Source organism: Chenopodium album, chromosome 1 (genome assembly GCF_948465745.1).
Source record: "Chenopodium album chromosome 1, dcCheAlbu1.1, whole genome shotgun sequence".
In the NCBI taxonomy this organism is placed as follows: Eukaryota; Viridiplantae; Streptophyta; class Magnoliopsida; order Caryophyllales; family Amaranthaceae; genus Chenopodium; species Chenopodium album.
In genome coordinates this window covers 85,028,326-85,051,984 of record NC_137834.1, presented here as the reverse complement: position 1 = coordinate 85,051,984, position 23,659 = coordinate 85,028,326, and the positions used below count along the sequence as shown (strand labels likewise).

Below are 23,659 nucleotides of genomic sequence, written 5' to 3'. Positions count from 1 at the left end.
GTCTAAGAGTTTTAGGGTTTTGTTTGGTAGTGGGTTGAAAGTTTTATAAGCAATTGGGCTATCAAAATATAATGGGCCGTAGATAACTCTTTAGTTTCTTGAAAACACAAACAATCCACATACTATATTACTATGTATCATATCTAACCGGGTACCCAGTGGGTACCGGGTCCAAAATTTTAGGATTTGGAACTGGAACCGGTACAAACCGGGTCCTCATTTTTGGAATTGGAATTGGTCCCGGTTGAACTGGTTCCGGGTCCGGACCCACCGGGTCTTGACCGGTTCCGGGACCAGAACCGGGTACCCAAAATTTTTGCTCACCCCTAGTTACATCTACATTTGTATGTACTTGTATTGTACATGGTTTGAAACTAGAAAAAAGTGGTGATAATTGATGTCATGCTTACTACATAGTAATATTAATGATGGGTATATAATAGAAGAAGAAAAATGATCTACTACTACTTTGTTGTTGTTGTGAAACAAGGGAGCAATTCTACTTGATTGGCAAACAATTGTGCATAGCTTAGATATTTTTGTTTTGAGATGTTCTAATTTCTTAGTACTCTTGCATGAGATGCTTTTGTGGGTGGCGACTGGCCCACTTCGTTTGTTGAAATGGTGGGTCCTAAGTTATTCATCTCTCATCACTTTTACCTGTCAACATTTGACGGATTATCTCAACTTACTTGTGTATCATTCTCATCAACACCAAGATTTATGCAATTGAAAAAATATAGAAAGAAAATTAAGTGGAAGAATGTGAAATCCAGCTCAAATGGAAAACTAAAAATAAGTGAGAGAGAAAAGAATTCCTACAAAAGAACAAGAGTAAGTAATTAGTATGCCCTAAAATGGAAAACAGTGAAATGAAATGAGAAATAGGGAGTAATTTGAAATGCAAATTGTAAAATACTTGTGTAAGATGATCTTACTATATAAGATCATTATACAAGTAGTTATTTACACTTAATGACTAAATAATATTGTTTAATAAATATTATTTTTGAATGAAAAAAATTAGAGACTACAATAAATATATATATATATATATATATCAAGTAGCTATTAATCTATTACTCTATATCAATTATTTGTATTTTTTTAATCAAAAGTAACAATTTGTGATCAAACAATTTGTTACTAATTTGAGCTATTATTTTACGCCTCTCATTTTGATGATTGTTTTTTATTTAATCATCAAATGAAGAGCGAACAGCCGAACACTAACCTTGAGTTAGGGCCTGTTCACATTTACAGAACTAACCTAAAGTGAACTGATTGGAGCTGAACTGAACTGAATTGAAATAAATATTTTATGATAATGGGAAATTAGGAACTGAACTGAACTGAAATTAAGTACTCCGTAAATGTGAATAGACCTTTACTTGAGTTACTTGGGTGTATGATACTACGGAGTATAACAAATTCTGATGGGCCAGCAATTCCTAATCCACAAAATTTAAAGCCCATATGGTCTACATCAGCCCAGCCCATTAACTTAAACCCCCTCACTTCTCCCAACTTCCTCCATTTCCATTTTCTGCTGCATCAACCGCTAAACCTCCCTTCTCCATTTTCCTGCTTCACTTTCTCTCTCCTCCTTCTCACCAGAAACAACCATGGGAGGCAGAGGAAGGAGCCGCACTCAACGGAAACACTTCAAGCAGAGCAGAGATAACGTCTGGAAAAATGGCTCCAAATCCGACGCTTCCTCCGCCGCCGCCGACGGCGAGAACAACTCCGGCGACGCTGAAAGAAAAACCAGGGAAAACTGGGAGCCATTGAAGACTCAGAACGCTGTTTTTGAAGATTATTATAAGGTTTTGTTTCTTTTTCTTTTTTTTTTTTTTATTTTATTTATTTTTTAAATTAAATTGATTGATTATTTGATTAATTTGAAAATGAATATGAATTTGTCTTTTATGATTGTATATTCAACAGATTCTACTATATTTTTTATGAAATAGTTTGATTGTTAATTCAATTGGTTGTTGTTTTTTTTTGAATTTGGCAGGAGCAAGGGATTGTGGCGCCGGAAGAATGGGATGATTTCATGGAATGTCTGCGAAAGCCGCTACCGGCTGCTTTTCGGATCAATTCCAGGTGCTTTCATTTGATCTATTTTTGTTTTTGTAAAGTTTTGTCTGGTTTAGGATTTAGTGGAGGTTTTGCAGCTGCTTAATGTTTGCATTTGAAAGAAATCGATGTTATTTAGATTTTTCTTTTGTTTTGTTGTATATTGCGTGGATATTGTTGTGTGTTAGAAGTAGATGGAATGTGTTTAGGCAGCTTGATGAACTCCTTTACACTTTTGTTGAGCTTTTCGAAGCGGTGTTTGTAATTGAATTGATAATCCGTTTATTATTGCGGAGTTTGAGTGAGGGCGACACAAGATTGTCATATTATCAATAGAGATATAGACTGATTGAGATACGGAGTAGTGAATTACACAATGTTGTACTCAGTGAAGATTAGATATTGAAGTGATTTTCGTTAGGATGTGGTTTATTCTGCCATTGAAGCTATTCTAGCTAGATTCTTTATCAGTATGAGAGTATTTCATTGATGAGTCAGACTCATGGATACAGAAGCATTGTGAGTGGACTATGATGTCTGAAGCTTGTCAAATGCCTTTTGGCTTCGTTATGTTGTTGTACAACCTGCCTGTAGAGTGATAGGCTGCCATTATCAAACAATTGAATGAAAATAGAGGACTCTGGATTTTTTAATTCCTGCTGCGGAGGAGCTGTAAGTTTAGAAAACCAATAAGAAGGATTCTTCAAAAAACAAGTGCGAGGAGAATGGGTAATAGCTGATTAGCTGATAGGATGGGCTATGGCGGTTATCTTGGGAGGTGCTTGTTGGTGATCTAGGTGAGCATGAGGAAGTGAATGTTTGTGGAGGTGATATTACAAGACCAAAATTGGTGGGGAACAAACTGGGGAAGGTTATTTTATTAGCAAACATGTTACAATTAAATGAATTGATTTAATTTAGTGGCTTAGATTTGTGTGTGTAAAATAATGTACTTCCTTGTTATTTTATACTTACAACACACCTTTTTGGCACGCTATTTGAGGAATTGATTAGATTAGGTAAATGGACGAATTAAGCTATAAAATTTAAATCGTTGCAACTTATCACTTTCTTCTTATCGGTGGTTAAATTATGTTGATAAAATTTGTCCGTTTACCTAGTCTAATATCTTCCCTAAAGCACATGCTAAAATAGTGTGTTGTAAGTAAATAAAAACGGAGGAAGTAGCTCCTATTAACCTTGAAATGAGCGGGATGGGAAACCCAATCCCAATCTACTCTAAGGGAGTAAGGGGTACCAGGAGTCAATTTTCATCATATCAATCAAATTAGCTAGCTGTGCTCCTCCTACCTTCCATTCATTGGTTACTGATTATTTTGATAAGAAACCTAGTATTTTTGGGCTCTTTAATCATATCTTATTGACCTTTGTTACTGACCCACAACAATATCCTCATTGATGAATTTTGCAGTAGCCAGTTTTGTTTGGACATTCGCTCACAATTGGAGGATGATTTTGTCAAATCACTTCAGTCTGAGGTTATTCTATCCCATGCTTTTATTTTAGTTTGTTTATTGATTCTACTGTAATGCATCATTGTTCATGTATAATATCTCAATATGGCTACAGTATCTTGAATTCTATGGTTTTTCCTCCTACTTAGTTCACTGGTGATGAAGCAGAAGCTTTAAGGCCACTGCCTTGGTATCCAGAGACTTTAGCCTGGCATTCGGAATTTTCACGCAAACAGCTGAGGAAAACCCAGACCCTAGAGAGGTAAGCCTATATAATCTCTGCAATATATTGATTTGAGTTTTTCTCCATACCAAAGCCTGTCCATTTACCATGGGCATGTGTTAGTAACTGATTTGTTTTGATGTTTCTTGATCATATCTTCAAAGTGTCCCTTAATTAGTTTGCTTCACGCACACACACACACACAATTGTGAGCCTCTTTCAAGGCATTGAAGTAATATCAATATTGATATGTAAAATACCCATCGGATTGACTGTCTTGTAACTACGTTTCCAGGTTCCACGAGTTCCTCAAGCTAGCTCATGAAATAGGAAACATAACAAGACAGGAGGCTGTCAGCATGGTGAGTTATATTGCGCTTGACTGTACTATTTGCTCTTTTTTTTTTTTAGTAATAGATAGCGCCCACGCTTTTCCGTTGGAACTCTTACTGCTAGTATTTTCAAAGATAATTGCGAAAATTGTGAAATAAAAATCAGAAATGTTCTTTTTGATATTATTGCAAAGGTATAGATCTTACAATTGTTATAAATGTATTTTGAAAGAAATGTCAATCAAAGTTTGACTTTGAAATATATAGCCATATAGGTGTGTTTTATATTGAAACAGAGGGAGTACATTTATCAAACAATTTATACTGATTTTATGGTCACTCCTAAACAGGTACCTCCTCTTTTCCTGGATGTGCATCCAAACCATTTTGTACTCGACAGTAAGTATAAGACATGATGATGTTTCAAAGTATCTTTGCATCCTTTTGGCAGCGTGTTATAATCTTTATCATCATAGTGTGCCTAGATTACCTAATCACAGTTTGTGGAGGAGCTAGCCTTCTGTTTATTGTTATTAAACTGCTTTTAAGTTTCCCCTCTTTTGCGGTTTTATGATGGATGTCATTCCTTCTTCTCAGTGTGTGCAGCCCCAGGATCAAAAACTTTCCAGTTACTTGAGATTATTCATCGTGCAAACGAACCTGGATCCTTACCAACCGGAATGGTAACTACTGTACATTCATTTGGTTTTGCATTAATATCATGAAATGTTTGACAATACAAATGCTAATTTCTATCTAATTGCGGCTGTTTTCTGTGTAGGTTGTTGCAAATGATGTCGATATTCAACGAAGCAATCTTCTGATCCATCAAACAAAGAGGATGTGCACTGCCAATTTGATAGTTACCAATCATGAAGCACAGGATTTCCCTGGCTGTCGGCTCAGCAAATTTCACCATAATTCTTCTGATATTCAATCTGAAAAAGGATTGAGTATAAATCAGCTTGACTTTGATCGTGTCTTATGTGATGTACCTTGCAGCGGTGATGGTACTCTTCGGAAAGCCCCTGACATCTGGAGGAAATGGTAATTATGATTTCATTTTTCTTGTCTCTTTCATATCTTACAAGTTGCTCCATACTGCTGTTCTGTTTGATTAACTTCATTTCCGTTATACCTTGTGCACATCATTTGCAGGAATGTTGGTATGGGTAATGGTCTCCATTGCCTACAGCTTAAGATTGCTATGCGAGGTAGCTTTCTGAGATACATTCAGTTGAGATTATATTTTGTCTTGATTTTATAATTCAGATTTGATAAGTCTTCAATCATGGAAAACATGAAAGGGCTAAATTATGTTACTTTGAAAGTTAATGGACCACAAACACATTGAGCATAATATCAGTCTTTGTCTTAGCAAATTTTTGTTGCCAATCTCAAACATGATTTGCCTGTTGATCCTTGAAAACTTTTGGCCTTTTCTTGTACATATATATTGATCAGCTGGGTTTATTTTTGTTGATTTGCTGCTGTGTATGTTCGTCTTGTATCCTTGGTTGATGTTGATCTAGATTGGAGGTTCATTCAGTAATTCAAAATTTCCAAATCATACCAAGCAACCAAAAAATTCAAAAAGAGAAAGACAAAAAGAATAAGAAAAAAAAACAGGAAGGGTAGTTGGTATGTGATATGTTATGGCAGTCTGACTGCCCAGCTTTGATTAGGGCTTTTGGTGGAAGTTGCTGATGCTAGCAACTCAAATAATCCTATCTGGTATTTGAACCGGTGTAGTTTTCTGTTAATCGAGTTAAAATTTACAAATAGAACTTGATGGAAGGATGCAAGTACACTGAAAAAAAATGGACCTGACTTGTGAACACCGAAAACAGTAGTTCTTGATGTAAGATTTGTGAACTGGAATGGCTGATTGGCTGGAACTTGATTACGTCAGAACCCGGTAAATTTTGAGTGAGACCATGAAACCTGGGTCCAAAATCATTATATCTATCATAGTGATGTTATTATGAGAACTTTGTTTTGTTATGGCTATAAATGATTATGTTTGTTGTAATTTTGTATTTGATGTGTGTACATTATTATGAGAACTTTGTTTTGTTATGGCTATAAATGATTATGTTTGTTGTAATTTTGTATTTGATGTGTATACGTTATTTATTTTATTTAACCTTGGGTATATGTTTCACATTTTAAAATGGGCTTAGAATGGTAGGTTTTTCAATCCCTCAATTAGTTGGGTCTATTTGAAGATTTCGAACCTGATTGCCTTTACAGAAATAGATGCAAGTGATGGTACTTGAAATTGGCATCTTAGTATTTTGGAATGTCAACAATGTAGTAGATACATATACATGTTGAGTAGATAACAAGTGTCACCCTAAGAAATATTTGCCTGCCAATTCCTTTGCTTGGCTGTATATAAATGAATTAATGAACACATTCGCTGCTATTGATGGCCGGTCTTTGACTGTGTGAAGTGGTTATCTATTATTTTTTCAGGCATATCTCTGCTTAAGGTTGGAGGAAGAATGGTTTACTCTACTTGCTCTATGAATCCAGTGGAAAATGAGGCTGTGGTAGCAGAGGTAAATCTCATTCCTCAAATACTCAACACTTTAAACTTTGGTTGGGTTGCCTCTTTGATTGACGTCGCGGGGGGAGGTATGAACAATTTCTTTGCTTGCACTGGAGAAATTCCAGCCAAGGGTCTTTAGTATAACAATGGAGTGTGGATTAATCAAATTCTCTGTAAGGAAAACATAAAGAAGCAACTATATATGGAAAATTGGAAATAGATATTTGAGTAGTTTTGTATGAAGGGACATGTGGCTTTGTGTCTTGCACTGGAAGCCAAAGGATTAGCTATGTTATGTATTGGGTGGCTATTTTCTTGGTTTACTTTTGATGTGGGTTTCTTTGCTGTAATGGCTGTATAATTAACCCATCTGTACTTCTATTTCTTGATATCTCTTGTTCAGATCTTGCGGAGGTGTGGAGACTCACTTGAGCTCCTTGATGTCTCTAATGAACTTCCGCTGTTAGTTCGTCGTCCTGGTCTTAAGAAATGGAAGGTAAGCAAGTAAATACACATCTTTTGTGATGATTTTCGCGTTCAAGTAAAGACATGGTAGCATTGACTTACAGGTCCGAGACAAAGGCCTTTGGCTATCATCATACAAGGATGTTCCCAAATATCGCAGACCTAGTGTCCTTTCCAGCATGTTTCCATCAGGAAGAAATATAGTTGATTCATCTGAGGATAGTGGTGATCATGTAGTTGCAGAAGCAAAGGAAGATGATAAAAATGAGATTGTGCAGCCAAACACTGCACCACTCTCTGAAGTTAATGATGATGAAATTTCTAGTCTTCCTCTGGAACGTTGCATGAGAATTGTGCCTCATGACCAGAATTGTGGCGCCTTCTTTATTGCAGTCTTTCATAAGCATTCTCCCTTTCCAGGTAACGCGACATCAGACTAACTTTCTCATTCTGAATGCTGCATTGCTGCGAGATAGTTTCACTATCCACTGTGCAGCTGTTGAATGTTAGTTACATGATAATTGAAGACCAAAGAACTTGTGTATTGGTTAATGTTAAGCTTTTGAAATTATTGCAGTTGTTCAAGAGAAAAATGGTGAAAATGTCCAGTTGCTTCATAAAAGTGAAGAATCTGCTGAAGGAGCTGGAGAAATAGCAAGCAATTTGAATGATGTTTCAGAAGCAAAACTATGTGAAGCAACTTCTGTAGGCAACGCAGAGACGGATGCAGGTTCTTTGGCCGATGTGCCCAGCCCAAAATTGGAAGAGGAAGTAGCTGAGGATCAACAAGACCTTGATAAAGAAGAAACTAGTCCAAAGAATGTCGGGAAAAAGAGGAAGCTACAAACACAAGGCAAATGGAAAGGTGTTGACCCTGTGATATTATTTAAAGATGAAACTGTAATCAACAGTATCAAAGCTTTTTATGGAATAGACGACTCTTTCCCTCTCAATGGTCATGTTGTCACAAGAAATAATGATACTGACAGTGTGAAAAGAATCTACTACATATCCAAATCAGTCAAGGAGGTTTTGGAATTGAATCTTCTTGTTGGGCAGCAACTCAAGATAGCTTCCGTTGGCTTGAAGATGTTTGTAAGTACCTCGTATCTGTTTTCTTGCTCACAGTTCTGTCATTATTGCTCAAAGTCATGAGTTAATTGTTTTATTCCTTGAATCATGAGTGATTTTATTGTACTTTCGTTGAAATTGCTGTAAGCCATATGAAAGTGCATGTATTCATATACAAGCAATATTTTCATCTTCTGTGTATGAAGGGCTGACTAGGGAAGGGTTGTGGGAGAGTCATATACTTCATCAGAATCAACACTACTCATTTTATCTAATATTTCAATTATTTATGCTAATTTAATCAAGAGAGACATTTATTATCTGCGTGATTTCCTCGGTGATATTTAGAGAGACATCTACTAATTTTTAGAATTTTATAATCTTAGCCTTCTTTGTATTGTCTGGTATGAATTACAGGAGCGGCAGACTTCTAAGGATGGAAACGCCACAGAATGTAGATATCGTATATCATCTGAAGGATTGCCCGTGTTGCTCCCTTACATAACCAAGCAAATACTCCTCGTACCCATTGTTGATTTCAAGCACCTCTTACAATACAAATCCATCAAATTTGATGCTTTGGTTGATGCTGAATTGGTTGAGGCAGCGTCAAAACTAGAACTGGGATGTTGTGTTGTAGTTTTGAAAGAAGGTTTGTCAATACTACTCATCATGGACAATTAAATCAACTGTTGCTTATAAAACCACTCATATTTTTTTCATGTTATTCCTTGCAGCTGACCAGGTGTCATCATTTCCTATCCAAGTCAAATCATCGACAATAGCAATTGGTTGCTGGAGGGGGAGGTCCAACTTAAATGTGATGGTGACAGGACTCGACTGTAAAGATCTGCTTGAAAGACTTGAGAAGCGCATGGAAACTGGTAATGCTGAGATAGCCGAACCCCAAAACGGTGGGGTGAATGGAGATTCTAACCCAAATGACACTGACATGAAGGAAGAAAGTAAGAATGACGTTGACATGAAGGATGAAGAAACTGTTAACATGGTAGAGTTATAGATTAACGGTATTCTCTTTTCTTCATTTGCCGTTTTCTTTCCTTCAAACAATAGAGAGGAATTACATTTTTGTGATGTTGTATCCTATCTTCTTGTACTACATTCAAACAATTTAGTTTTGCAATCCAAAGAGTCTTTTCCGCTTATCTTTATATACCATGTACATGCAAGAGGTTTCACTGTTTTAAACTTACGAGTCCTAAATCGAGATAAGGTGGAAGATAGGTTCTGTCTTGAAATGGATTCCCTGTTGATTGTCTCGGCTGCTGTCATGTTGGATCTAGCTGTGCATGGCTGCTGTGTTTGCGTGAATCGTAGGCCCGATTTGTGAAGCTAAACCCAGAAAGGGACAGATGCATAATTGCGTGCTAGATCTTCACTTCCATGTGGTCCTGTGACTAACAGTCGGTGTTCAATAATCAAGTCTGTCAATCTGAGTACTTTGCTCATAATTCACTGGCTTGTTTTGCATTTTTGTGGCTAATGTATGCCTTTTGACCATTTTTGTATCTTACTCCGTATATAATGTAATGGATGAAATAATAGTGAAGTGCTGATGTCATTTTTAATCTTATATTAGATTTTTGGGTCGTCTTCAAAAAATTAATATACACATGAACTAGTTTAGGGTGTATGTAAACAATTACCACCTTGTATATACTACCTCCGTTTCTTATTATTATATGCAACAAAGGAATATTTTATATCTCATAAATAATACCCTTTTGTTGCACATAATAAGAAACGGAGGTAGTATTAATTGTATTGAAGCACTTAATAAGATACTAGCCTATACTAATTGAAGCAACATGTAATTATACTATTATGTACTCCGTATTAAGGAGTAGGATGTATTTTTTTCAATTTTTACAGTCAAATGATTTGTAAAACCTATGATTATACAGCTCAGGAAATACAGCTCATTATTGTTTGATGTTTAAGCATTTACAGAATGATAATGAGTTTGCTTGTTAGAGTCACCTTTTTTCCTATTAGCACATTTTAATTTTATTAATAATGAATTAATCTTAACCAAATACAGCATATTTTTTTCAAATTGCTATTATTACTTCTTATTGGGTGCCGGTGGGGAATGGGGATTGTCTTATGATGGAGATATCAAATGTGGAGCCATATTTCCTTCTCTTTTTTTAATGAAAATAAGACAAATAATAATTACTCATGATTCATGAACACGTATGAATCTCAAATGTAGTTATGTAGCTAACTAGCTATTATAAACAATTCTTAACCTTCAATTGTTTTTGGAGAGAAAATACTTCTATCAAGGGTCCATTAGGTATTGTTGTCACTTTCAAATTTTGAATAGCATATGCTTTAAATTGTACATGAATCAGATTTATGTACAAGTCTATGATAAATTATACTTTTATTACTCAAGTTAACTTTGTAAACTAACAATCGGAAACAAAAACCGACAACGAATGAGCCCAAAAAGAATTCATTTTGTAAAAGCTAAGGGCGGTTTTGAAAAGCCAAATTATTGTAACATGACAAACTTAACCAACCTTCAAATAATCAAATCTATTGATATAGTTAAACACAAGGATAAAAAAATGTGTAACATTTAGGGCGCCATACTATATCACGCATTAGATCAACTAGCTGTACTTCCTTCCCAAACAAGCTAACCGACAGATTTTTACAAACCAAATTCAGCAACCAAAAACCCCTCCCCATTCTCATCATCTCCAATTTCTATCCTCAAATACAGTACAATGTTTAAGAGAAAACCAATAATGATAGTGACCAACATACGACCAAAATTTCAAACGACTTCACGAACTACAGCACATTCCTTTCTTTTCAGGGATTACTTGACCAGGACCGGGAACTAAGATCGACTTCCCAGCTGCTGGTGCAGGGTTGCCGTTAGTTTGCTCATCACTGGCAGCCAATGTCTTCTTGTTTACAATGCTGAATATCTCGTTTAAGACAGTATTAAAAGCTGTTTCCACATTTGTTGATTCTAAAGCTGAGGTCTCTAGGAAGAAAAGCCCTTCTTTCTCTGCAAACTCTTTGGCATCTTCAGTTGCAACAGCACGCTGCTCCTCAAGATCGATTTTGTTTCCAACAAGCATGATGACTATGTTCTTGTCAGCATGGCCGCGAAGCTCTTCCAGCCACCTTGGTATGTGCTCAAAGGTTTGGCGCTTCGTAATATCATAAACTAATAATGCACCGACTGCTCCCCTATAATATGCACTTGTAACAGCTCTGTACCTGTAGCCATTTCAAAGTTGTGTCAGGAAGGAATTAATCAAATTATACCATATTTTAATTGCAACAAAAATACTTTCCTGGCATAAATGATAAGGAGTAAAACTCTTTTCAATAATGTGGGAAGATCTAGCTCATTCAGATAAGGTCAATCCCGTGTGGTTCTATAGCGGTCCTACTATACCTTAAAAGTTCCAGCCAAATTGTTCCCAATATTTATTAGCAAAGTGGCAAAAGAAATTGTTGTTTATGTTAGATTCCGAGTTCAAAAGGTATAGCTAATTCAGGAAAAAAAAAATACTAGATAATGTGGACATCAAGTAGGCATTATCAGTCCTTTCTAACTTGTGGGAACAGCAGAGCAAGCAATGGAGACATTTTGGTGATTAGAAAGGAAATAACTCCACCCTACTCCAACTCCAAGAGCATCACAGATCCATACCCACTAATTAGTGAACCTTGTGTGAGGTTCCAAGAGCATCACAGATCCAAACTCACTAAGTAATGAACATTGTGAGGTTCATGACTCAATGCATAACTACATGGTTGTAAACTCACACAAAGCAGTTTATGGATCAATGTCTAGCTAGAGGGTCACAAACTCACATGGAGTGTCCGCATTGCTAGAAGGTTGAATACAAGGTAGATTTGCTAGATTGAAGATCTAACACGAAATCCTGGTATTGTCGACATGTAAAGCTCGAAAGTCATCAAAGATCACACAAGTCATATGAAAGAAGAAGCTATACTACCCTCTACAAATGGCCACCCAGTCGATCATCTACTAGCATAACATGATCAGATAATAAAGCTAATCATGTAGGTGGATGATTTAATTGATGTCGATTGTCGAAGCAATGCCGACACACACTAATGCCCATTTTGGCCTTAAACCGATCCCAATTAATCTCTATTATATAAGCTACTCATTTGCAGTTTGTAATCCACCTATATTTCCGGAAACTTACATACACATACTCTCTTTTCAAATAATAGTTGTACATGATTTCTAATTTAAAACACGCATCGCGTACATTTAGATCTACTCCAAACACAGAAGTAACAGAACAACATTTAATTAGAAGTAATTTTCTAATAGACTAAAATAACAAAAACTCAAAATTCAAATTTCCCAGCAATTGAACTGAAAACCATCTCAAATTCTCTCTCCTACACTTCAAAACACCAATCCAACTACTTAAAATCACTATCAATAGCATTAATCAAATTAACAAACAACAAATCACCTTACTAGCAAGCGAAAGGCCAATACCATGCCAGATCAACTAATCACATCATTAACATATTAATCAAACTCCTAAAACCTTGAACTAATCACAACACTAATATTTAAATTAACACCTAAAACCTTGAACCAATCACACCACTAATTAATTAATCAAATACCCTTCAAAAACAGTAAAAAAATTAAAAATCAAATTAATAAAAAATAGGAGGAGAGAGAAAAAGGAAGTAGGAAAATACCGTTCTTGGCCAGCAGTATCCCAGATCTGGGCTTTAACACTCTTATGCTGAATGACGAGGGTTCGAGTCTGAAACTCAACACCAATTGTTGCTTTTGAATCCAAGCTAAATTCATCTCTTGCAAATCTAGCCAATATCTGAGACTTACCAACTGCTGAATCACCTATTAGAACCACTTTGAACACATAGTCTACCTTCTGGCTCGCATCTCCATAACCCGCCATTGTTGCTCCTCGAAAAAGCTTGAGATTAAGCTGCTGATTCTGCAACTACTGGTTGTTGAAAACCCAGAAAAATTGAGGGTAGATCTTTGGGTAAAAGGGAGAAAATGGTTTTGAATTTTGTTTGAAAAGGGGTTTTTGAGGAAGAAAGTGTGAATTGATTTGGGGAGAATTTGGAGGGGTGTGAAAAAGGAAGAGAAGAATGAAAGTGAATGTTTTTTTTTGGGATTTTATAATAACGTTTTATTTGGTGAAAAAGAATATACTGTAATTTTTTGAAAAGGGAAAAGTTAATGGGTTTTGAGTAAATTAGAGGGATAATCAATTTTCAAGTAGAATAGATAATTAATGTGGGACACAGCTTTTCATTGGTTGTATATTGATGAATTTTTATTTTGCACTATATTCTTGGGAAACACAAATTTGTATTTCAAGTTGTAAATGTACATATAATCACCCAATTTTATTTTGTTTTTTAAAAGGAAAAATGGAAACTAATAATCCCACCTTTGACAATTCTGCTCAAAACAATCCCACCTTTTCGAATTTCCAAAATAATCCCACCTTTGACCTCCATCTTCTCAAAATGAGCCTTTTAACCCACAACTTATTTAACAGGTTAACTTTTTTTTTTTTTTAATTTTTTTTTTTTCAATCTATCATCTTCTACCTTAGCTATCCACCATTACCACTACCACCCTTGACCACCACATCACCACCTAACCCCAGCCAACCCACGAAACCCAGCCAACCCACAAACCCCAGCCACCACGAAACCCACCAACCCACGAACCCCAGCCAACCCACGCAAACCCCTGCCACCAAGAACCCCAGCCAACCCACGAACCCCACCAACCCACGAACTCCAGCCAACCCACGAACCCCAGCCACCACGAACTCCAGCCAACCCACGAAACCCACCAACCCACAAAACCCACCACGAATAACCCCAGCCAACCCACGGAACCCACCAACCCACGGAACCCAGCCAACCCACGAAACTCACTCAACCCACGAAACTCACCCACCCTAGCCACCCCATCCGCAGCCACCCTAACCGCAGCCACCGGCCTCGAAACTACTAAACAATCGTTATTTCAATCGAAAAAAACACATCAACCAAAACCGTAACCCCAATTTCGCAATGATTTTCAAGCAATTACATTGTAGAGGGGAATTAGCGGTGATTTTTTGGGGTGGAATTGGTGGTTGCGTGAGGGTTTCGGGGAGAGGGAATGGTGGCTTAGATGGTAGCCACCAGGGCGGCGACTAGGGTGGTGGTTGCTTAGATGTTCGACGAGGCTGGTGGCGACTAGGGTGGTGGTTGCGTGGGGTCCGACGAGGCCAGGCTGGGTGGGGTTTTTTTTTTTTTTTATTGTTTTTGTTTTTTTTAATTGCAAAAATTAAAATTGTACCAATCAGAAGGTGACACGCGGCAAGTCACCTTCTAAAATAAGTTACCAATTTCACAAACCGGTGAAAGGCTCATTTTGAGAAGATGGGGGTCAAAGATGGGATTATTTTGGGAATTCGAAAAGGTGGGATTGTTTTGAGTAGAAGTGACAAAGGTGGGATTATTAGTTTCAATTTTTCCTTTTTAAAATTGGATTGTAGGTTGAATAGTTATTGTTTATTGTAGATTTGATATTTTTTACTTTTGGGGGGTTGATTTGGGCTTAGGTTAGACTAGGCATTTTCTTTTTTCTAAAAGAAGTTATATTTTTGTCCCGTTTTAATTTTCATTTCTTCAAAACGTGTCTTATATAATATACGAAGTATATAACTTCATCTTCATCCATATAAAAAGTTTAAAAACTTAATATTAATAAAAATACAATGAAACGAATCTAACAAAACCCCATATGATTATAATATAATCTCTTATTGTATTGATTAATGAGAATTTATAGTCAATTTTTTTAAAATTTGACCTATTTAATAGGGCAAAAATAGAACATAGGGAGTATAAATTAAGCTCCGCCAAAGTAATATGGAGTATCAGTCCAAAGCTCCAAAGTCCAAACTATTCATGTGTAAAAATCTCTTTCTCTTGTCATCTCTCATTTGAATCTGAGAATACTAGGGATATATGTATCATTTACCCATATTAATCATATAATTGCTTATACTTCATTAGCCCTTTAAGGCTATATAAATCATCAATAACTTAATACTAAAAGCGAAACCAGTGATGACACATGTCATTCACTGGTTAAAAATTTTCCCTCCACTTTTATCTTTCCTTTTTTCATGAAAAATATTTATAGCTTATAATATTTACTTTCCATTTTGCTGATAATATTATTCCATACGTACTTAAACGAAATATTTTTATATGTATATATTTTACAGTAATTATTTTTCTATTATTTTAGTATATAATTGTTATATTAATGTTGTAATTCACTATGTAATTTATTAAAATCTGTGCATTGTACGGGATTTTAACTAGTTTACCTATATTTTAGAAAGTGTATTATTTGCTTATATATAATCTTAATATATACGGTATCTAACCCATATTAATCATCAATGTTATATGCTATGGAGTGACGAACAAGAGAACTATAATAATGGAGAAAGTATTTCCAAGATCACAAAACCAGAGAATATAGAATGATGATAGGACCTGGTCATTAGTTGTAAAATGGAATAAACACCTAGAGAAGCGTTAACCACCGACTATTTATTAATTATTTTTATTTAATTATTATTAATCAAATTTTGTATAATATAAAATTACATAGCATATTTAACAATCAGCTGGTTTGCCCGAGTGGTTAAGGGGGCAGACTTAAGATCTGCTGCACATAAGTGCGCGTGGGTTCGAACCCCACAGCCAGCAATTATTTTGATAAAAATCTTCCCATTTTTTTTTTTTTTTTTTTTTTTGACTTTGCTGGCATAATCCATTGTGCCCGTTCACTTTTAAACCATTAAATTTATATTTTTTTTTAAAAAAATACTTGAATACAAAATTTTACAACAATATTACAATATTTTCATGATAACATTCGTAATTAAAAAAAAAAAGTCAAAGAATACAATTAATTTGTACATACAAAAAATTAATATAGAGTACAAGTTATGGGAATATATGATAGGGAAATATTTTGAACTTGTAATTATTTTATTCGCTCTGTACCTTTTTTTATAGTCTCTTATGAGCATTTTTTATGGGAATTAATAAACACAAATAAGAATAGTAAAAGTACATTGAAAAATTAAATTAACATTGGGTATACAAAAAAGTATAGAATGACGATAATAAAAATACATGGAAAAACAGAATTTACATGAGAAATTTAAATTTGCACAAGTATTATTGCAAATTGGTTATTGCAAATTGGAGGGAATTTTGATAAAAATTAAGATTAATGGTTGTTGGAAAAAGCTAATGGGTGAACATTTTGGGACTAAAATTAATCCATAAGAGATTATCAAAAGGGGACGGGGGGAGTATAACATACGAGTAGTAATAATTTTGAACGTGTTTGTATTGGCTTATTTCTGCAAAAATTAACTAGTCTTGCAAGGATTGATTTATTATGAGCCCGCTCTATCAACCCCTCAAGGTAGGCTTCAAGCTATAGACAAATTAACAATATATCACATGAATATATTTTCTCTTTCACGTATACTTCCTCCGTTATGTTAATATTGCAACAAGGAGGAAATTACGCATCCCAAAACACATTTTATATACTAAATATTTATAATTGTGTAAGAGTAAAAATTATAAAAAGTTGATATTGTGAAAATATTTTATGAGACAAATCCAACAAGGTCTCAATTGACTATATTTTGCTTAACGTATAAGTCATATTATATGGTCAACACAAGAGTGATGAATAGTGTAAAAAGTCCATTGTTGCAATATTAATAGAATTGAGGAAGTATTAGTGAGATTGTTTTGTTTACGTCTTAAAAGTTTGACCATAAATAAGTGCACAGATACTCCTACAGGGCTACAGGCACTAGTCTATACTAAAGTGAACATACATGGATATTTACTGCTCTTATATTACTGTGAGAAGTGGTAGTTAGGTTGTAGTTGTACATATCTTAAATAAGCTTCATTTATGTCTTAGTCTTACTACCTCTACTACACTTTTAGGGAGTGGTAGATTATTATTTATGGTGAGATTTTCTGATTTTAGAAATTTCAATTTCACCTATTTTTGGCAAGAATTGTCAAATCCTGAACCTTCATCAATCATAATGGCAGGTGATGAGAATTCTGAGTGTAATGTTGCTTGTTTCTTCAAGTTCATACTTGAACTTCGACATGATCTCCATAAACTGGTATATTTTTTGTTTCTTCTGTACATTTGATCTAGTGCAACTTTTTGCTTGTTTTGATTTTGTAGTCTATTTGTACATATTTCGTGCTTTAATTTGTTGTTCTGTCAAATACAAACCGAGTATATATTCGTAATTTCTTTGTCTAGTTTGGATTGTCATATTTGTACATACTTCGTGCTTGAATTTTTGAGTATTATTTTGAATTATACTATCAATGTGACTATTAAATTAAATTTAAAGTTGTTAGGTTTGGTTTGAACTTTAAAGCATATTTTACTAGTCAAAGTATAAAGATTGGAAAATGTTAAATGTACCCTTTAGTCCTGTACAATAAAAGTGTAATTTGTACTACCTAAATTATTTGATCATTTAGTAAAGTTCTATTTAAAGAAAAAATGATGATATAATGATAATAAATCAACTTGTTGACTAATGATCAAGCTGAGTAGCTCTCTTATAGTCTTAATCTGTTAAGAAGACATGCAAACAGGTTGAACTGTAAGAAATCATATATGAAAAGACTACGTTTTGTAGCTCTAATTAAATGTAGATGTCGTATAACTTATTATTGATTATTGATGAAATTACTCGTATTATTATTCTTTCCTGTCAGACGAAAAAAGAGACTATATGAAAAATGTGGTAGCCTAGCCTGGCTGTTCAATGAAAAGAAACAAATCAGTTCATTCATAAATCATAATATCATCTAATGATTTTTTTTTTAGGAAATTCCAAGGAAATTCATGAATAAACATGGAAAAGATCTCTCAAATGTCATATACTTAAACATTCCAACTGGTAAAGTATGGGAATTTAACTTGGTCAGAGAAAATGACAAGGCTTTCTTGCAAAAGGGTTGGCCAAAATTTGTCCAGTTCTACTCATTGAATGATAAACATTGCTTGATGTTCAAATACAAAGGGAATTCCCAGTTCGATGTCATTGTTTTCGACACGAGTGCTTCTGAGATCGAGTATCCGTTTGATCCTGAACCATGTAGGGAAAACAACCCTTTACAAAACAGGAAAACTAATAGTTCTTCAGAGACAGGTACTTTCAACTTCTAAAGTCATCAACATAAAAAAAAATGTATTAAGTTGGTGTTAAAACACAAATTACTTACAATCTTGCTATAATTTTTTAATGTACTTTCTAAACTTTTTCAGCTCAAAGTATGCAAAGTGTTACATTTGATAAGCTCATAATATCCTACAACAGAAGCTATAGTGCTTTCGGCCCTGAGGAAAAGAAGAGAGTTCGCGATTATTATTCTGATCACTGTAAGCATCCCTCATTTGCTACGAATATGTATCCATCCTTTGTAGGTTCCAAGTTTGCTATGGTAAGTAACAAGTTTGAAAATTCTCTGTTACACATCTGATCATAGTTGCTCTTAAATCGTGTAATTAGTGAAGTTTATTATGATGAATTAAGCAGGGTATACCAAAAACATTTGCACACAAATTCTTGCACAATGAGCCTTGCCCTGGCACATTCAACCTCCAAACAGATACCGGGAAAGCTTGGCCGGTGAGAAGTTGTGCCTCAGTTGGTAACTATGGTAAGACTACTATGAAGTTGCAGGGTGCAGGATGGAGAAAATTTGTATTAGGTAACAACTTGAAAGTTGGCGATATTTGCATCTTTGAGTTGATCAAGAAACAAGAGTTCAAAATTCACATAATTCGTGCTCCTTATGCTAAAGAAAAACTCGAAAACATACCAGCAATAATCGAAGTTGAATCAGACTAGAAGAATGTAGGAATGTAGGTGCGTGAGCTAACTGCTAAGATATTTTGTTCATTATATTGCTTTTGGTTATTGGGAAGTTTAGTCAAAATACTTTGTTTTAATAGTTTTGCAAATTGCTGCTGTTTATATGATCTTATGTCCGGAATTTATAATCATGTTGATAATGTAATTTGAACTAGTAATGTGACAACTACATTGAAGCGGAAAAATATATATAAATATTTTTTGAAAATATTCTTTTTGAATGAACAAGCATGTACGTACAAAGTACGGAGTAGTAGTAAAATAAAAAAGTTACGAAGTATTTGGATTTATCAAAGGAACTGGCGTAGGCCAATACTGGAGCTCAAGCCTACTAGAGCAATAGAACTGTTGATGATGTCCTTGAACTCCTGGAAGAATTTCACCCAATTTTTCCAAACAAGCTGACCCTCCTATATTACATAAATACACCTTATTGTCATTAGTTAAGACATATATCATCTGACCATTAGTCGGGTGAATATAAATAACACGTGCTTCACTTTGACGAGTTGAAGGTGATTTGACCTGGTTAAAGCTCACTTTTTTGTACGTCTTCCAACGTACCTCGTTATTACTATTATTCCCGATGAATCCATTGAGATCGAGTACACTATACTGCATTATAATACAATCTCCCTTTACATCTACATAAGAGCCCTTGTGATAAACACGGGTATGACGCTTGACAAATCTAACAAGATAGGTTGAAATCAATTTCCCCCCACATTCTAAGAGGTTTCCTCTAGGATAAAGAAGCATTGGTAGAGTCTCGGCCTCAATAACTCGGCTTGAATTAGGAGTTACATCGAATGGATCAAACATTCCGAAAGAATCCCAATAACGAACACAAACCATTCCCTTACAAACCACACCCATTAAAGGTTTAGCAGGGTGTAACATGTTAGGGGTTCGCCTAACCCTAAGAACAATATCTTTCCAGTTACAATCCTCCGAACAAAAAACAATCAGATTCAAACTCATGTAACAAGGATCAAATTCCAAATTCAAGCGCATAATTACAATAACTCTGAACTTATAATCTATTCGTCTTTCAATGTCATTGTAGTAAGGATCCTCACACACTAAACCAACCCATGATGTGGACGACCCCCGAGTTGGAATCAAAGGAAGAGCAACCCATTGCTTTGTTACTGGATTACAAATGTAGTACTGTCGATAATCATCACTACTCGAATCAGTGCATAAGATTAAGTCCTTAAACGTCGCAACAAGTTTTACTTGAAAAGGAAGAAAAGTAAGGGAGAATTTCGGAGAGTTGAATACCTTGTGAAAAGGGGAGTTTGTCCGAATCATTCCTTCAATGTTTTTGGTGAGTTGCGTTGACAAAAACGTCCATGGAAGTTTCTTCGACGGAAAAGGGAGATTTTTCTTGTGATTATAGAACTCAATTGCAAATTTAGGGTTCGATAGTAAAGATAACCAACGTTTCGATACAATTTTTGCTGTGATTACAGTTTCACAACACGGAAGTCGAATAAATATTTCGATCAATAACTCATCAGCAAGATCTTCAATGCTTGTGGCCGATGATAGGTTTTCCATGTTTCTAAGATTTGTGATTTTTTTTTAGGGTGAAAAACCTTAAATATTTATACTGTTTATTACTCGTATTTTTTGAGGGAGCCCAGTTGATATCAGAGATTAACAATCTAATTTATTTCCTCTCACAACTTTATGTGTTGAAATCTGTGCCACTTTATTATTTTACTTTTATCATTTAAAAAATAAAAGAAAATGAATAAATTGTGAGAGGAGATTTATTCATATCATTTATCTCAGAGATCAACTTGAATTTATCCGTATTTTTTTCCTAAAAACTATCCAATTCTTTATGGTAGAAAATAAAAAACCCTTGATTTTCTGGGGAAATTCCCTGTTTCTCTTGATGAGAAACGAAATTTGTTTCCCATGGGGGTATTTTCGTAAATAAATCAACAACTTTTTCATTACTGTGGGCTCCACAGTTGAATAAAGTTGTTGGTTTATTTACGAAAATGCCATGTGAGAAACAAAATTTGTTTCTCACCATGAGAAACGGGCATCCTCGATTTTCTGCAACCTACTACATAAATACATAATATCAAATCTGATTTTAATCCTTAAAGCAATTAAATAAATTATTATTGTAGAAAGGTAAAAATTAACATATAAACAGAGTTTGAATTTTATTAAAGGGATTCTATAAATTTGCCAAAAACTGACATTTTCATAGACGTCACGAAAATAAAATGGTTAGTGTCAAGTTGTCAACTGTCAAGCTAGGTTTACCATCTTTTTACTAAAGGGGTCATTATGACATAACAAGGCTAATTAAACCAGCCGGATTAGTGTTGAAATTTTCAACATAAAACTAACACGATTCAACTTCACCCATGAATGTAACCAATTATTTATGGAATTGATTATAAATCTTTTCTAGGCTAACAAATATTTTATTATAGCACGACAAGTCAACAATATGTTATGAATCAAACATTTAAAAAGTGCTAATGTCAAGGACTTTCATCACCACATTTAATTAACAAGTCAACATAACACCACACGTTTAATCAAACACTACCTCCGTTTTTTATTATGTGCAACAAAGGGGTATTATTTGTGAGACATAAAATGTTCCTTTATTGCACATAATAAGAAATGGAGGTAGTATGTCGTAATAGTATGTCGTAATGTCAAACACATGTGGTAGTGTCAAACCTTGTGATGATTTCTATAGTTTACATTGTTAAACCACTCTCTAGAAGTCTAGATCATACAATTTCATAAAGTTGATTACATATTACGTTAGATTTAGTGTAAGTTATCTTTTAACAATTTGATTATGATAATCTTCTTATGATCAATTATTTTTAAATACTGGAGAATTAAATATGAGGATTGAGGAAAGAACTAGAGAGCAAAACAGTATAATAAAAACGGCAAAGTACTTCGTATTAATTTGTGTCAGATTTTAAAAGAAGAATAATTAGAAACTGAAGGCAAATTGATTCATCCGAGCTGGTTTGCCCGAGTGGTTAAGGGGGCAGACTTAAGATCTGCTGCACATAAGTGCGCGTGGGTTCGAACCCCACAGCCAGCATTTTTATTTACCAAAACATTTTTTTTTCCTTAAAAATAATAAAATTACAACACAAGATTCTAGAGGCTCAAAAATAGATTCAACCTAACCTGCAAAAATCAAAACATTAATGAATTGAAATTATGTCCTTTTTGAGGATTTTTGCCCATTGAAAATTTCCTATGGCTTTTAAAACAATTGAAAATTTCCTATGGCTTTTAAAACAATTGAAAATTTCCTACGACTTTTATTCTTTAAATTCATCGAAAATTAAGTATTTTCCAACGTCTTTAAAACCATCATATTTCCGATGGCATTAAAATTATAAGAGACGACTTTTCTGATGACTTAAGCCATCGAAATTGTGTAAAACCATTGAAAAGATTTTAAAACCATAAAAAATTATGTATTTTTCGACGATTTTAGGTGGTCGTCCAAAGTAATCCATAGGAATCAGGTGATTTCTTGTAGTGAACTTGTGTATAAACACAAAATGATTTAATTTAATATGAATCAAATTTAAAATAGACTCGACTCAATCTCATCAAAGCCTACTTACACACTTAAATTGACACCTCTATAAGATTGTACGCCTCATTCATTTTACGGTTTTACCCTTTTCACAAAAATAAACTATTGTGCTTTAGTAAAAGGCAAAAGATAATAAGCGCCCCCGGGGCGTTAGATAAGAGAATTAAAGTGCAAATATTAGAGTAAAATTAACATTAATTACACTGAACGACGCGTGATTTTGTCATGAATTCCTAACTTAATACCATTTCAACCAATATAATTTATCATTATCTAACGCCCCAGAGCGCTCGTTAGCAAGATCCTTAGTAAAATACTTTTATTTAATTTTTTAATAATATGTATTGGATGTTGTTAAATTTATTTTAATCACGGAGTAAAACAAATAAATGTGATCAAAATATCAATTATTTTTTGTGATTTTTATTAATGCATCGTAATTGGAGACTGTACGGATATCAAGTAGGTAAAACAGTAAGAAACAAAGTGATATCTTCATATTAGGATATTTATAGTCCATTTATTAAGCAGTACTCCACTCTAAGGAGAAGTTTAAGAGCTTATAAGAAAGTGGGTAGTTGGTTAATTAATACGGAGTAATTGTCATTTGGCAAGATTATTTTCTGATTTACTAGCAATTTCAACTCTTGAGTTCATCAACATGGAAGAAGGTAATGGGGTTAGTGAGGGTCCTAAAGCTTGCTTTTACAAGATAATACTTGAGCCTCGATTTGATCTACAAACTTTGGTAAAACTCTAATTTAATTAATCCCTTTAATTTGTTTGTTGATTGTCTTTC

General features: G+C 34.5%; 4 protein-coding genes and 2 non-coding genes across 6 annotated transcripts; 4 read left to right on the top strand and 2 right to left on the bottom strand.

Moving 5' to 3' along the window:
• Positions 1-1,535: 1,535 nt before the first annotated feature.
• LOC145559720 (uncharacterized) lies at positions 1,536-9,385 on the top strand. The gene is made up of 15 exons (XM_081621062.1): positions 1,536-1,826; positions 2,021-2,109; positions 3,515-3,581; positions 3,707-3,819; positions 4,076-4,142; positions 4,463-4,511; positions 4,710-4,795; positions 4,894-5,159; positions 5,271-5,326; positions 6,591-6,676; positions 7,070-7,162; positions 7,236-7,551; positions 7,709-8,226; positions 8,620-8,854; positions 8,940-9,385. The coding sequence occupies exons 1-15, from the start codon at positions 1,626-1,628 to the stop codon at positions 9,221-9,223; spliced, it is 2,526 nt and encodes an 841-aa protein (XP_081477188.1). The 5' UTR covers positions 1,536-1,625; the 3' UTR covers positions 9,224-9,385.
• A 1,357-nt stretch (positions 9,386-10,742) lies between these two features.
• On the bottom strand, positions 10,743-13,384 carry LOC145559708 (ras-related protein Rab11D-like). Its single transcript, XM_081621057.1, has 2 exons — positions 12,949-13,384; positions 10,743-11,466 (listed from the first exon to the last, which is right to left on the bottom strand). Exons 1-2 carry the CDS (start codon positions 13,170-13,172, stop codon positions 11,022-11,024), a joined length of 669 nt encoding a protein of 222 aa, XP_081477183.1. The 5' UTR covers positions 13,173-13,384; the 3' UTR covers positions 10,743-11,021.
• Positions 13,385-15,931: 2,547 nt separating this feature from the next.
• TRNAL-UAA (transfer RNA leucine (anticodon UAA)) lies at positions 15,932-16,014 on the top strand. The gene has a single exon. It is a non-coding gene; the product is annotated as a tRNA-Leu (tRNA).
• A 2,124-nt stretch (positions 16,015-18,138) lies between these two features.
• On the top strand, positions 18,139-19,383 carry LOC145624085 (B3 domain-containing transcription factor VRN1-like). The gene is made up of 3 exons (XM_081677041.1): positions 18,139-18,524; positions 18,641-18,816; positions 18,912-19,383. The coding sequence occupies exons 1-3, from the start codon at positions 18,218-18,220 to the stop codon at positions 19,224-19,226; spliced, it is 798 nt and encodes a 265-aa protein (XP_081533167.1). The 5' UTR covers positions 18,139-18,217; the 3' UTR covers positions 19,227-19,383.
• A 137-nt stretch (positions 19,384-19,520) lies between these two features.
• On the bottom strand, positions 19,521-20,813 carry LOC145637475 (uncharacterized). The gene has a single exon (XM_081688830.1). It carries the CDS (start codon positions 20,811-20,813, stop codon positions 19,521-19,523), a length of 1,293 nt encoding a protein of 430 aa, XP_081544956.1.
• A 1,454-nt stretch (positions 20,814-22,267) lies between these two features.
• Positions 22,268-22,350, top strand: TRNAL-UAA (transfer RNA leucine (anticodon UAA)). Its single transcript has one exon. It is a non-coding gene; the product is annotated as a tRNA-Leu (tRNA).
• The last annotated feature ends 1,309 nt before the right edge of the window (positions 22,351-23,659 follow it).

Bases quoted from the DNA above. Each gene is read 5' to 3' on its own strand.
- LOC145637475 (XM_081688830.1), bottom strand. From the start codon at position 20,813: ATGGAAAACCTATCATCGGCCACAAGCATTGAAGATCTTGCTGATGAG.
- LOC145559720 (XM_081621062.1), top strand. From the start codon at position 1,626: ATGGGAGGCAGAGGAAGGAGCCGCACTCAACGGAAACACTTCAAGCAG. The intron at 4,512-4,709 runs GTAAGTATAAGA...CCTTCTTCTCAG, and splicing joins AAACCATTTTGTACTCGACA to TGTGTGCAGCCCCAGGATCA. The intron at 7,552-7,708 runs GTAACGCGACAT...AAATTATTGCAG, and splicing joins TAAGCATTCTCCCTTTCCAG to TTGTTCAAGAGAAAAATGGT.
- LOC145624085 (XM_081677041.1), top strand. From the start codon at position 18,218: ATGAATAAACATGGAAAAGATCTCTCAAATGTCATATACTTAAACATT. The intron at 18,525-18,640 runs GTACTTTCAACT...AAACTTTTTCAG, and splicing joins TAATAGTTCTTCAGAGACAG to CTCAAAGTATGCAAAGTGTT. The intron at 18,817-18,911 runs GTAAGTAACAAG...TGAATTAAGCAG, and splicing joins TAGGTTCCAAGTTTGCTATG to GGTATACCAAAAACATTTGC.
- LOC145559708 (XM_081621057.1), bottom strand. From the start codon at position 13,172: ATGGCGGGTTATGGAGATGCGAGCCAGAAGGTAGACTATGTGTTCAAA. The intron at 11,467-12,948 runs GTATTTTCCTAC...AAATGGCTACAG, and splicing joins GATACTGCTGGCCAAGAACG to GTACAGAGCTGTTACAAGTG.